This window comes from Apostichopus japonicus, chromosome 2 (genome assembly GCF_037975245.1).
Source record: "Apostichopus japonicus isolate 1M-3 chromosome 2, ASM3797524v1, whole genome shotgun sequence".
In the NCBI taxonomy this organism is placed as follows: domain Eukaryota; kingdom Metazoa; phylum Echinodermata; class Holothuroidea; order Aspidochirotida; family Stichopodidae; genus Apostichopus; species Apostichopus japonicus.
The window spans coordinates 1,257,183-1,270,000 of record NC_092562.1 but is presented as its reverse complement, the minus strand read 5'-3'; the positions used below and the strand labels follow the sequence as shown (position 1 = coordinate 1,270,000).

At 34.9% G+C, this 12,818-nt stretch overlaps 2 protein-coding genes across 4 annotated transcripts in view; one reads left to right on the top strand and one right to left on the bottom strand.

Moving 5' to 3' along the window:
- The window catches only part of LOC139973398 (extracellular serine/threonine protein kinase FAM20C-like), a 10,594-nt gene extending 6,945 nt beyond the window's left edge, over positions 1 to 3,649 (bottom strand). The window contains exons 1-4 of one of the 3 annotated variants that reach the window (XM_071980053.1): positions 3,386 to 3,649; positions 2,273 to 2,591; positions 476 to 685; positions 45 to 143 (exon numbers count right to left, since the gene is read on the bottom strand). In XM_071980053.1, the coding sequence (XP_071836154.1) occupies positions 45 to 143; positions 476 to 685; positions 2,273 to 2,538 (575 nt within the window). In that variant the 5' untranslated portion in view covers positions 2,539 to 2,591; positions 3,386 to 3,649. Of the gene's footprint in view, positions 1 to 44; positions 144 to 475; positions 686 to 1,490; positions 1,717 to 2,272; positions 2,592 to 3,385 lie in introns of those variants that run through there. The other 2 variants (XM_071980061.1, XM_071980071.1) reach the window with 2 other exon arrangements.
- A 1,377-nt stretch (positions 3,650 to 5,026) lies between these two features.
- Positions 5,027 to 12,762, top strand: LOC139973390 (glycosaminoglycan xylosylkinase-like). Its single transcript, XM_071980041.1, has 10 exons — positions 5,027 to 5,364; positions 5,721 to 5,998; positions 6,436 to 6,636; positions 7,513 to 7,611; positions 8,724 to 8,836; positions 9,036 to 9,210; positions 9,682 to 9,721; positions 10,801 to 10,870; positions 11,615 to 11,759; positions 12,469 to 12,762. The coding sequence occupies exons 2-10, from the start codon at positions 5,742 to 5,744 to the stop codon at positions 12,695 to 12,697; spliced, it is 1,329 nt and encodes a 442-aa protein (XP_071836142.1). The 5' UTR covers positions 5,027 to 5,364; positions 5,721 to 5,741; the 3' UTR covers positions 12,698 to 12,762.
- Positions 12,763 to 12,818: the final 56 nt, after the last annotated feature.

Here is a 12,818-nt window from a genome sequence, read left to right as displayed (position 1 = left end):
TTCCATTAGCTGTGCTTGAGAATATTTTAAATAGTATTACTGACCTATCAAGGTGAAATGCAGCAATCTCTGCCGTATGTCGCTCCCTTTCCCTAATGAAGTCTCCCTTGGTTTTGTAAACGATATATAGGTCCTTAGGATCCCTAAAAAAGAAATCAATCAATAAAAATCCAACTGAAGTGACTTGAGTAGATTTGAATGATGATGTCACTTCCTGTTCCATTAATTAGGACACGAAATGCTTACAAAACAATATATTGTATAACGTCACCAGTAGTTTGCTTCCAAAGGGGAGTGACTTAAACGGTCAATCAGTTAAAAAATAGCATTGCGACGAAACCGCCCAGGCTGGTATAACCCTAAAAGCATTAGCCTGCATGCACATTTCACTGAAGTATGTCTAATGTAACACTCCTCAGAATGTAATCGTGAGATATCGCGTAACTGGTACCTGTATAGTGAAATGAAGGTTTACCTCATTGGTTTAGCTAATGCTTGATTGCCATCAACAAAGTGAATCCAAAATTTGAGTTGAGTTCCCTGCATCATGATTGAGATGTTCTTAATTTCCGTTGTTGCCAATTCCTGTAATAGCTTTGGAAGGTAGTTACTTCCTGGATTGTATACAGTTTCCTTGGTTTTAACGTCTTCGGTAAACTGCTGCCATGCCGGTATTTGCTGTTTCCTGGAAAAGGGGGAAGAATCCTTTATAGCAATGTATAAATGTGAATGTTATTATCATTACCCAAATCTAAGCTTTACCATTAAACGTAGGTTTTATTTCTACATTGAAATGACCCTTCAAACATTAGAGACTTTATCCTTCAATGTCTGGATTTAGTTAGCCAAGCGCACAGAAAATTAGGTCACCTCACCAGAAGCAATACTAAATGCACTATACCAGGTAAACAATTTAATATGTTATGGCCTCAGATACCTTATCAACAACGCATTAACGAAATAAACAATAAGATGAATTAGTCAGATTCACAAAATATCACCAAGTTTGAAAAATTAATATCTTAGGCATATAACACGTTATGAGGATATATTTTTCACCTAAGAATGCACTTAATTTTTCGTTAAGCAATCAATTTCAGCCACCGGAGTATCCTATAAGTGGTAATTTTGTACACATTGAAAACCGATGCTCTTATATTCGATTTGCAACTTGATGTTATAGTAAATTCCTGAGTGTAATTAATTATAGCTCATCAGTTCTGCCGTAAATTCCAGCGTACTGGAAATGGCTAGAGTCTTTCCAAATTGCCGCTTTTCTGAGGGTATTTCCCCATCCCTATTTTATCCGAGAGATTGATATCCATAACAAACTTATATCAAACGTTCTCTTATTTGCTTAATTCGTATACGGTGTTTTACATTGGACATTGATCATGTGAACAGCAAAGTTTCTAAAGGAGTCGATATTCTCAACTGACTGAGATGTAAAGAAGAATTCCCCACCCTGTGCTTAGATACCATTACCTTACTTCATTTATTTTTTCTGTAATTCTACAGGCTAGGCTTGGCCAACAACTATTATACGCGACTGCAGAAACTTCATGTTCTTCATAATAGGGCTGTGCGTTACATCACAAAGAGCTCCTCTCGTTCTCACAAACATCCTCTTTTTCGTTCAACTCAACGAGCTCAATATTTATGAAATCAACAATCAACAATCATCAAACTGCAATCTTTATGTTCCAATGTTGCAATGGGGTTCTACCTAAGTGTGTTAACCTCTTTTCTCTCCAAATTGTTATTCCGAATACAACCACAGCACTAGATTCAGCAAATCTCTCAGCATTCCTGTAAATCCTCTGAATTCCATTCAGTGTTGTATCTGTCTCAAAGGTTCTAAGGTTCTATGACCGTCTTAAGTCTGTACATACCATTACTAACTTAAAAAACATTTAACAAAGCTCTTTTGCCATCTTAGTATCCCTAATTGTTGAACCTGAGTCGCTTGAAGGGGGTCATTTCTTTAAAACTAACAGTGGCATAGAAATCAAGCCTGGGCAAATAGCAGTCCCATTTTACGATCTATAACATATCAGAATTAATTTTGTGCCTCAAATCACCTTTTAACAGTTTGGAATGTTTTCTGTTTTCTGCAAGGTAGGTGTTACGTCGCCTCCCATCGAAATACCCATCAAAATCAATGTTGGACTTTTAGCTTAATGTTTGGATTCAATTCTGGTCTCTTCACTTGACACATAGGAGCTTGAAGACAAGCGCGTTCAGGTATATGATGTACGGAAACTATACAAACCTTCGATATGCTTGTGTTGGGAAATCGCTTGACTGATGAACTAGTACGCCATCCTTATCACTCAAGGAAGAGTTTGATGTTACTTGTCCTTGTCGTTTCCATACAAGTACTCCATTATGTCGGATGAATGCAAGGTCCCCAACAGATAGAGTTTGTTGCTCATAGGTGTAAAACAAAGCAATCATAAGCGGGATGCAACCAGTTATCATAATGACACAGGCTATTCGTCTCTTGAAGATTTTTGAGAGCAATCGAGAAATCTTCATATTTGAGCAATAACAGATTTTCCCCTTCCTTCCGCGAAGTAGAATTTGTACTGCTGTAACAAATAAATAATATGGTTAATATATAATAAGTTATCCACCATTATCAGTTTATGGTGAACAAATGGGCGAAGTAATGAAAATATTATGTTCTTCTTTCATCTCTACATGTGATATATTCGGGATAAAATATTTGTGCATTTTGATTCATAATTTTGTGATTATCTTTATACAATTATGGTTGTACATGAATTGTACTGTATCTTACAACTGGCGATTCATGACTTGTCAACGAAATACTGGTATGCTTCGCTATTTACTAGTCAAATAATGTCGTAGGCAATGAGGACATTCAATATTTGGAGCGTATTAATTAACCTGAAATGACACGGTCACGAGGTCAATGAAGGAACGAAGGAATGAAGGAATGGTATATCGCAATCTCTACCTAAACGGTATACGGTACGGTTATTGTAGTTCATGCTTGGTGTATGGGTGTAATACGACGTTACCCCGGAAGTCTTGTTAAAGTATATTTCAATTTTTAAATGAAAGTGAAACTCCAGTTATATTATTTTATTCTTATGCGGTGTTAGCATCGGATAGCATTGTGCCCTTTATCAAACATAACTCAATACGAAGTATTAATTTAATTGAATAATTATTACTATTTATTTAGTGGTAAATTTTATTTTATTAACAATATTATTTTAATTGCATTTTAAACTGAGATACACAAGAGTAAGAGACTGTACAGTAATTAAGCGACAAACATTTTGTGTTTTATACCATACTAGTCTTGTTCTAATATGCTTCCGAAAGTGATGTTATTGTATTTTATAGTACATACCGAGAGAATTATTGGACGTGTCAGTCTCCCCGTTGTCAAAATCCGTAACCTTCAATCGGTTTGAAATTCAAGAAAAGTTTGCCTGCCAGTCGTTAATTGGTTTTTAGCTCATTCCTTAATGTATATTAACACCTCACTTCCTGAATCATTGACACGTTAAACAAAAACAAAATCAGCTAAGATAAATGAGAAAATCTCCACAAGTTTTATAGTCTGTTTACCATACCAACCACAATATGCACTGAGAAGCGAGAGAATTGGTGCAATCCTGTGAACGCGAGGAAATAAAACCAACTTACATTGATCAAATAAAAAAAAGGTAGAGTAGATCAATATTTCTTGTTTATTTTAATATGATGTTAGAAAAATCTATGATATTTGTGAACAGCTGTGAACTGCTTGGTTGAGGTTGGGTTGAATTAACATAATAAAATATTGCACTTTGCCACATGATGCAGCTTTAACATAGATCTCAGTTTACATGCATAGCGAGAACGTTCTATACCTTTGTGGTGTAAGATATATAATGGTTTGGTACGTGAAATGGGGTGAAGAAAAATGGGTTTATCTTAAGTCAAATGGAGAATAGGTATTGACCATGTACCTCGAATCATTCGCATCGTCACTAATCTATTGGCTTCGGGGGTAAATATATGCTGGATAACGTACATTATTTAAAAGTGTCAAACAATAGAATGTTGCAATTTCGTTTGTCAGGTAAAGACAATAGACGACCCATATTGTTTCAAAAGTGTTCAAAATGTATTTTGATATGAAAATCTTCAGCGAACTTACCTGATTTACAGACGGTATCGGCGCTCACGCACGAATAGCCTAGAGGCGCTGCTCAACTTGGAGAGGGCGGTTGTTTATTTTATCGATTTTTCCTCAATAAGCAAATATAAACCGCTTAATATCCGATGCACTTTTAAATCGGATTTTCTTGGGTAGTGTCGCTCAGGACAGAGATGTTAACCACAAAATGGCTGCCATACCATACGAAAATTTGTTATTTTCAAATCGATCATAAGCATGTTGTTTTATTGCGAATAATTACCAAAAAAAAATGAGTGATTTGTTCGAAACGATAAGCTGACTATCATTGAATTTATGAATAAAAGAATAATAATGATATACGGAAAGTAAGTAGCATGTACATAACATCATCAATGCATGTATGCAGTATATCTGCGGTATTGTTATAACTGCTCTACTTTAATAGGTCTTCATTGTAAGCTCACCCCTGAATATCGGGATTAGATCCCAGGAGATGACCCTATAGTGACCCGACTCCCTTATCTGAATATTTCCAGGGGAGGGGGGTATTGAATAACCAAAACTTAAAAAGCCAGCTTAAAGTTAAAGTCATGTAAATATTAGACTTGCGCACAAAGTTTAAATGACGTCAGTAATAATAATAATTGACATTATTTATCTTTGCTCGTCGACAGCTTTTGTTTCCTTACTAAAATACCTGTCCAGAGTAATGAAACGAATATCAGTTTACCATGAAAACACTTCAAATAATTCCACCTCTCGAGAATCTTTCAAAAACGTATCGATGCAGCTGTTAAACCAAGTAAGTGGCTCGTTGTTAAATCAACCGCTATACATTTAAACGTTAATTAATTGCGGTTTAACGCATATATGCAACACTGATTTATTCTTTTGTGAAAATTCCATACAAATGCTACGTGATGGTTATTTAAAGAATAAACTTTTGAAATGGGAACACGAACGTTTTTTTTTTTTGCAGAACGTATTTCTGCCACATCATATTTTGTTGGGAAACTTTATTTTAATAGCGATGTAGTGTTAGTATATATATGCCATCTGTATAGAACCACAAAAAAAAACGAACCATTGTCGTGGTCGGAAGAAAACTGGGTGGAAACCGTTTATTATAGTAACCGTTGGATGCGTAAGCAGATACAAAGGAATAAGACATTTTATCCAAAGGCCGTCAAGTGAACTGAAAGGTAAGACACGAGCGCACATATTTCATAATATGAGATAACGCTTAGCCATTTTGCATATATATATAAATATATATATATATATATATATATATATATATATATATATATATATATATATATATATATATATATATATATATATATATATATATATATATATATATATATATATTTATTTATATATTCAAGTTGGTTGTTATAACCATCGATTTAACTGTTTGGCATTTTGGTCCTTTAGCTTGGCTCTGTGTAGTAATAAGGAAATTCCTCTCTTTAACATCATTTACACCAAGGAAAGCTAATTTGATTAATACTGCGTAATAGCTTGCATTTGTAAATTTCCTTTCATCTTTCAGCAACTTTCATACAGCACCATTATGAAACTCCATTGGGGGTGTCTGCTATGTTACGTCGGGATCTTCTTCATGGCTTTACTGATAGTTCTGGGCTTACTCATTCCGGATATAGAAAAGGACGTGTCGGCAGAAATTCGCCGCCGACAGCGTATTGTTACATCATCAGTAGATAATCTAGCAGCTATCAAGCACCCCATCTCTAACCCGTTCTTGAAGGCAGCGTTGGAAGTAGACGATGAAGTTGATTTGATGCCAAAGGCAGGAAAATCTACAGAACAGTAAGTATTAAAGAAGACACAATATTATTTTGCTAATATGACAGAGTTCTTGATGAAGAACAATCCCCTAAAACAGCTTAGAGAAAGCTTACTCCGTTTGGGGAAATATCCTACTTTAAAATTCTGGCAGCTGTCATTTAGTTGATCTGTGATGTCGTTTTGCTGTCTCTTCATATTTTCAAGGTAACGTCTAGCTTGGGTGCCAAGTATCACAAACAAATTGCGAATGTTGACTCTCTCTTGGAGGTCCATATACATTGCAGCACCGTATGTGCACTGTTGCTCGTTGATATACACCATTGTAATTAACATATATATACTTCATGAACACAGCTTGTATGTATTTATATTACATATAGAGCCAAAATGATAAAATATGGTTATATATGACATAACTTTAAAGCTTGTTTTAATTATCTTCTTTTTTTTATCTTCAGAGGAATTCCTCCCTGGGAAGAGTTTCACAATGATTTAACTTTGGATTCTCTGTACAGTGTCGAAGCACCGTATATGCCACGGTTACTACATAGCTTAGCTACCGCTCCCATAAAGAAGGCAACGGTCTTTTCACCAGGAACACAATTTAAGATTTTACTTGAATTTGAGAATGGTAACTTTGCAATTGCGAAACCAATGAGGTAATGTTCTAATTTGGAAAGGAGTCATTTTTTTTTTAAATAGATGGTCAAAAAAAGGACTTTATATGGTGGAAATAAGTGTTTATAGTGACACGTGGCTTAAAGTTACGAGTTGAATTTTTAAAGTGTATGGTTCTAACTCAAATTAAAGAAAATGTTAACTTTGTGGTTCTGAAACCAATGTGGAATTGTTTGATTCTTTAAAGGAAACATTTCTTTCTCTTTGGAGTTGAAATATTAATTTACAGAGATACGTGGTTCAGATTGGTCTACTCAGTCGTATAACATTAAAGATCAAATCTGTTAATTCGTGAGATTTTATAAGACATTATTACACGTAGCACGCTGATAAACGTTGGTAATTAATCACACATCTACTGTACATTTAAAGAATCAATACAGTAATAATCAAAATTATTCGTTTCTAAGCCTAATCCGTTCTTCTTTTTTTTTTACTTTCTTTTGACACAATTGTTCGATATCGTTTATTAAAATTAAGATGTGTTTCATTCAAAGTAATTTTACGACTAAATGTTGAGAATCGAATCACTTACATTTACTTGCCCTTTGAATAATCTTATTTGGTTGTATCCTCTGTAAATTTAGTAAACTTGTTAAAGAAAGAAATGATCTTTAATATTTGGTCAGTACTTTCATGAGCCAAGATCAAGCATAATAATAATACTGTAGATGCATTATTGCAATGTTATATAATGATAATGATTAAAGTTTCATCATATATATATGTTTCGTTTTAGAATTTTATTTTAATCTTTTATTTTCTATCTTTCCTTTCTTCTTTTATATATTTTTACAAAGTTATTTCTTCCATTTCTTGATTTTTATTTTTATCAGTAGCAATATTTTCATTTTCAGACATAAGAGGGATTTCTATTGGGCTTATAATAAAACCCAGCAAAATTGGCAGGACCAGGAAAGACACACAGCCGAAATAGCGTCTTTCCATCTTGACAGGTACAAACTATTCGTCTTTCCATCTTGACAGGTACAAAATTTTCATCTCTCCATCTTGACAGGTACAAACTATTTGTCTTTCCATCTTGACAGGTACAAACTATTCATCTCTCCATACCAGAAAGTCAAATATGAAACTGTGTCAATTAATTAAGTCCGTCGATCCAAGAGTAAAATAATTTTATTCAAAATATTAACATACTTTCTGTTATTCAATACAAATTCTGCAAAAAGTAAGGGTTTTTATCCATTTTCGGAGACCATCTATAGTATAGAAAATGGAGAAACAGAAAGGGGTGTGACGTCATAGGCGAGACAAGCCATCACCTTGCAACTACCTAAGAAAATTAAAAGACAGTATGGAAAGGGTGTTTTGATTTCGTAAAGTTGTAAAGTATAGCCTAGGCTGAACGATGATGTTCACCAGACACCACAACTTGTAAGAACAATTAATAAGTTCTTGATTCGAAAGACAAAAAAGGAAAAAGGCTAAAATACCTTAAAATGTTTAGTTGTTTACTTTAATCCTTTCTTACATGTTTCCTCTCAATTCATACCCTTTCCTATATCTACTCAAATGACAGTGATCTGAACTGGTAGCTCTGACCCACTTCCGGGTCACCACCCACTGGCTGCCGTTCTGATGTAAAACACCTTATTTTTTTTCTATTGTTATTTCAGGCAACTTTATGTGATTGTATATATGTTACTACGTTTCCGGTCACACAAACACATTAAAAAGAATGTTCACAACCATGACGTTGACTAAAAGCACTTAGTACAAATACGTACGAAAATATGCATTTTGTTGTTGTTGTTGTTGCGTGTATTGAATTTTTGCATCTCAAAGATAAAGCCATACAAGCCACTGCTAAATTGCACCGTTTTAACTTAGAGGCTCAGGGAGAAGTACCTTCATACCTTCTGCAAGACTTTCCTTTGGTAAAATGTGTGTAAAAAGTGGAAATGTGACGACTATAATTGAAACGCAACCAAGTGTTTATGACATCGCAGCTCATGTTGTTTACAGATGGGTCTGATTTGGTTTACTTTTAAAGTTACTTACTGACGTTTCTGTTAAGATTTAATTGTTTTTCTCAAATTTTTCGAAGGGTCATGGGCTTCAGAAGAGTACCTCCTTGCGTTGGCAGAAAAGTGGACTTTTTAAATGAAATCCTGATGAAGGGCAAAGATGATGGACTTCTCGATACTATGACATGGAGAGGTAAGGCTAAGGCTGAATCTCAACACGAAACACTCAAACAATTACGAATCTTGTTCAAATGTGGAAGTGGGTTTTTGTGTAACTATAAATATTATTTTTCTTTATTTAATTGATATATTTGGGACAAAAACTATAGTGTTTAAAATTATTATTCATTAATTATCATTGCTCTTCATCCTACTTTGATCCTAATTTGCAGGAGACGACATTTGCTTCATTGGTGATTGTGCTCCTGTATTCTGTAATAAGAATCACACCATTTGCGCTGAGAATGGCACTCTTGAAATTTCTGTTTGTCAAAAGATTCCGGGACGGCGTCCTTTCCACGAGGAGTTCAATCCGTGGAATCACTACATTACACTGAGGGACAAGACGTAAGTGTGCTTAAAAACTAATCGGATCTTGCTTATGGCCAAAACGTGAGCGACGCAGTGCGCCAAGCTGCTACTGGTTCATTACTATACGGACTATTGTTACCGGGAAAGCACAAATAATGTTACATTAAAACGATATAGCTGTATCCAGCACTTAGAATTACTTATACGGGATCAAAGGTCATTGGGAATGACACTTAACACGCGTAACAATCATGACGTGAGCTAATGGCGGCTTTTAAGCTTCGAAAATTTCCCAGTAGAGCCACACAAAAGAAAAAGATTCTTAGGAAATGATGCTTTCATGACTTTCAAATTATTTCGTCGATAACAGATGTAGAACAAAGGCTATCCCGTTCACGAGTATTAAACTATTTTTGCGGAAGTTATAAATGCGCACTAGGTAATGTATTGTAGACATAACCTTAACAATTTCTTATTATAACGGTTTCATTATTATTTTCTGAGCAGAAGCTGGAAATACCGAAATATATGCACGGACATTTTGAAGGTTGGTAAATATAAAATTCGTATCTTGGCGTGACTCTTTATTGGAAAAATAAATTACTGATTGAACAATTAAGCAAAATATCAATATTTCGAATTAAGGACTCATTAAGGTACACTGTGTATATGACCTTAACGTCTACATAATATCGCGAATGTAATAACAAAGTGATCGAAAATACATACTTTAAGTGAGAATATTATATTTATTTCACTAGATTCTATTTGGAAGCAGCAACAAACAACTATTCTCTCAAGTTTATGTCGGTTCATGGGTATTTGTGTGAACAATAAATTGTTCTGTTTTTTTTTCTTTTGGGAATTTACTATATTATGAAGAGACTGGTGTCATTGACGTCAGACCATTGCATTGTGTGGCCTTAATCAGTGGCTCGCAAATGATTTTCTACAAATGCCAAAGCAAGACACTGGTAGGAGCAAAGGGGCCAATACAAAATAAAAATCAAGGCGTTTAGAGTGCTCACGTCTTTAGGGCCTTAAGGGTCTGCATATCTCGCTTATTGCAGGATTGCGCGGGCTTCTTTCTCCGGTTCGAATGAAACTCTTTCGCAAACCGCATTTGACCTGTGACCTCATCTTGAGGTCCCCTCCCTGGCCTACCGTTATAGTTGAAGGTGAAATGGAATGAAATCTTACCGGAAGCCACCATTAGACAGAAAACTTCCCAACTAATAAAAGATGAAATAGTTAGTTTGGCTATTTGGACTTTGCAAAAACAAGAAATGGATTTTGCAATGAAATTTTTTAAAAATCGCATTAATTGAATTCAAAATTACTAAAAGTGAAGGTTGGCTACTTCACAAAATCTCCATAGCCAAAATTGATAAAAGGCAACGTTGTGCCTAAACATTACCTCAGCATATACCACTGTATGGCCGTTGTAAAACATAAACCTATAGACCTATACCTCACTGTACTTCTAGAATATTTGCTACATAAGCACCTACAATCCTTGTATGTTCTGCGTTATGTAAAAAAAAAGAAATTGATAAAGTGTTAAAATCGAGCATATTGAAACTTTTGCTAATAAATTTAAATATTTGCTTACTATGTGTATCACAGAAACAAAGGATCACAAGAGGAAGATTTTTCTTGGACTTGATGGAACTTGTTCTGTTCGATCACCTTATCAGTGAGTTATTGGCTACTCAAACTTAAAAGTTTATTGTTCTGCTTCAATGAATGTGAAACTTGTATCGGAGAGAAAAATACTCCACACTGCCAGTTGAGTATCTCACCCGCCCCCTCCCTCCCCCAGCACGTGAAATGTTCAATTGAATGAACCTTTTTTGGAGTGAAGTTGGTTCACAGTAGTGGGTCTCTGAAGTAAATTGCGATAGACATAGGCTCGGCAAAGGTTTGACTCATGTTACATATAATCTTCCTGAAAGCTGATACATTTTGAATGTTACCTTAGCTGTCAAACTTCCCTGTATTTAGAATTTCATCAAAATGTTCCTTTCTTGTAGAACTATTATTTTCTTCTGCGAATAAATGATATGCAAATTAATAAACAGAAACAAAGACATTCTCAGCTGATGTGCCCTGATGACATCGTCCATCTATAATATGTTGCAAGATGCATTTAAAAATATGACAAAATTTGAAAAAAAAAATCATATCTCCGCGACACAAAATGTTATGAGGGCAAGTTTTTTCTTAAAGGATTCAGAAAATTGTTCAGCAATTTTCTAGCAAACATGCAATTTTCGCCATGGAGTAAAATTTCTAAATTTAAGAATAATTTTCACTTGGTTGCGTTTTATGAACTTATTACCATTAACTTTGAAATCAAGATGTAACACAATTGACTTCCTAAAATTAGCCATAAATATTTGTCTGTTTCTTTGTTCTTTGTTGTATATTTGTCTTACAGGGAATTATGATCGTCACCATTACTTTCTGGTGAATCGAATTGACAGAAACATGAGTTTTGTGGTCATCGTGGATAATGGAAAGGGATTTGGAAATCCATACGAAGATGATATTAAGTGCTTGGCGGCGATATATCAATGTTGTAGGTTAGTACTCCGTTTCATATATAGCCACTGCATGCTAACGGTGATACATACTCCTAGCTGTAATGTTACGTTGATTTGGCCTGGTCAGTTTTTCTTGCCTTCGGTATAAAGCCACATTTCGGTTGGCACTCTTGGCAACTCTGTCTATATACATACGATGTGACTTGAAAACTTTGACCTCACGTCTCAAAAGATATTTTCTTCAATAAGTACGAACGAAATTGTATATACTACTATTGATTAACTCACGGTATTCATTTCTACTCTAGATAGGAGCGATATGATAGCGCGGTCTATATTTTTAGGCGAGGCTGGAGAGCACCATTATGTCACCTATAGAGCCCATATTGATATATTAATTTTCACTACGTACGCCACGAAACTGAGTATAAAATAAGGCCTATATCCACCATCTGATATTTCGTCGCGTCTCAGGGCTATGCCTTTCAACCCCGTTCCCCCTTGTCAAGCCTATGTAAGACTTTTCAACCAGGATATCTATCACCAGTGACAAATGAACATTCCTTTTCTTTGCGTGTTATTGACTTTGCTGATTTATAAGTTTCTGTGTCATGCAAGATAAAGATAATGGGTGATTTCGTTCGTCATTCATTTGAATTGAATAAGAAAACCCTCAGTTTTTCGTGAAACGGTACATCGAACTTCAGTATAGTTATTCCGTCTTCCTAACTTTCTTTTTGCGTAACAGATTCAGGAACTCAACATTCAACACAATGTTAGCGTTGACGAAAGAAGGAAACAAACTTGGAGACTTGGTGAAAGCGTCTCTCTCTAAGGATCCTTTAGCTCCCATCCTCCTGGATGACTTCTTCCCAGCGCTTGATCGTCGCTTACTCATGTTTATAAATGAAATTTATAAATGTGTTAGCATGTTCGGACAGGAAAAAGTTCTAGTTGGTGAGCATGTGACGACATGACTATGAACACTATATGTTTATAGTAAGCCCATAAAAAATAACGTTTGCAGTACCCCAGTGAGTAATAATACATAATTATGATAAAAAATAATATATATATATATATATATATATATATATA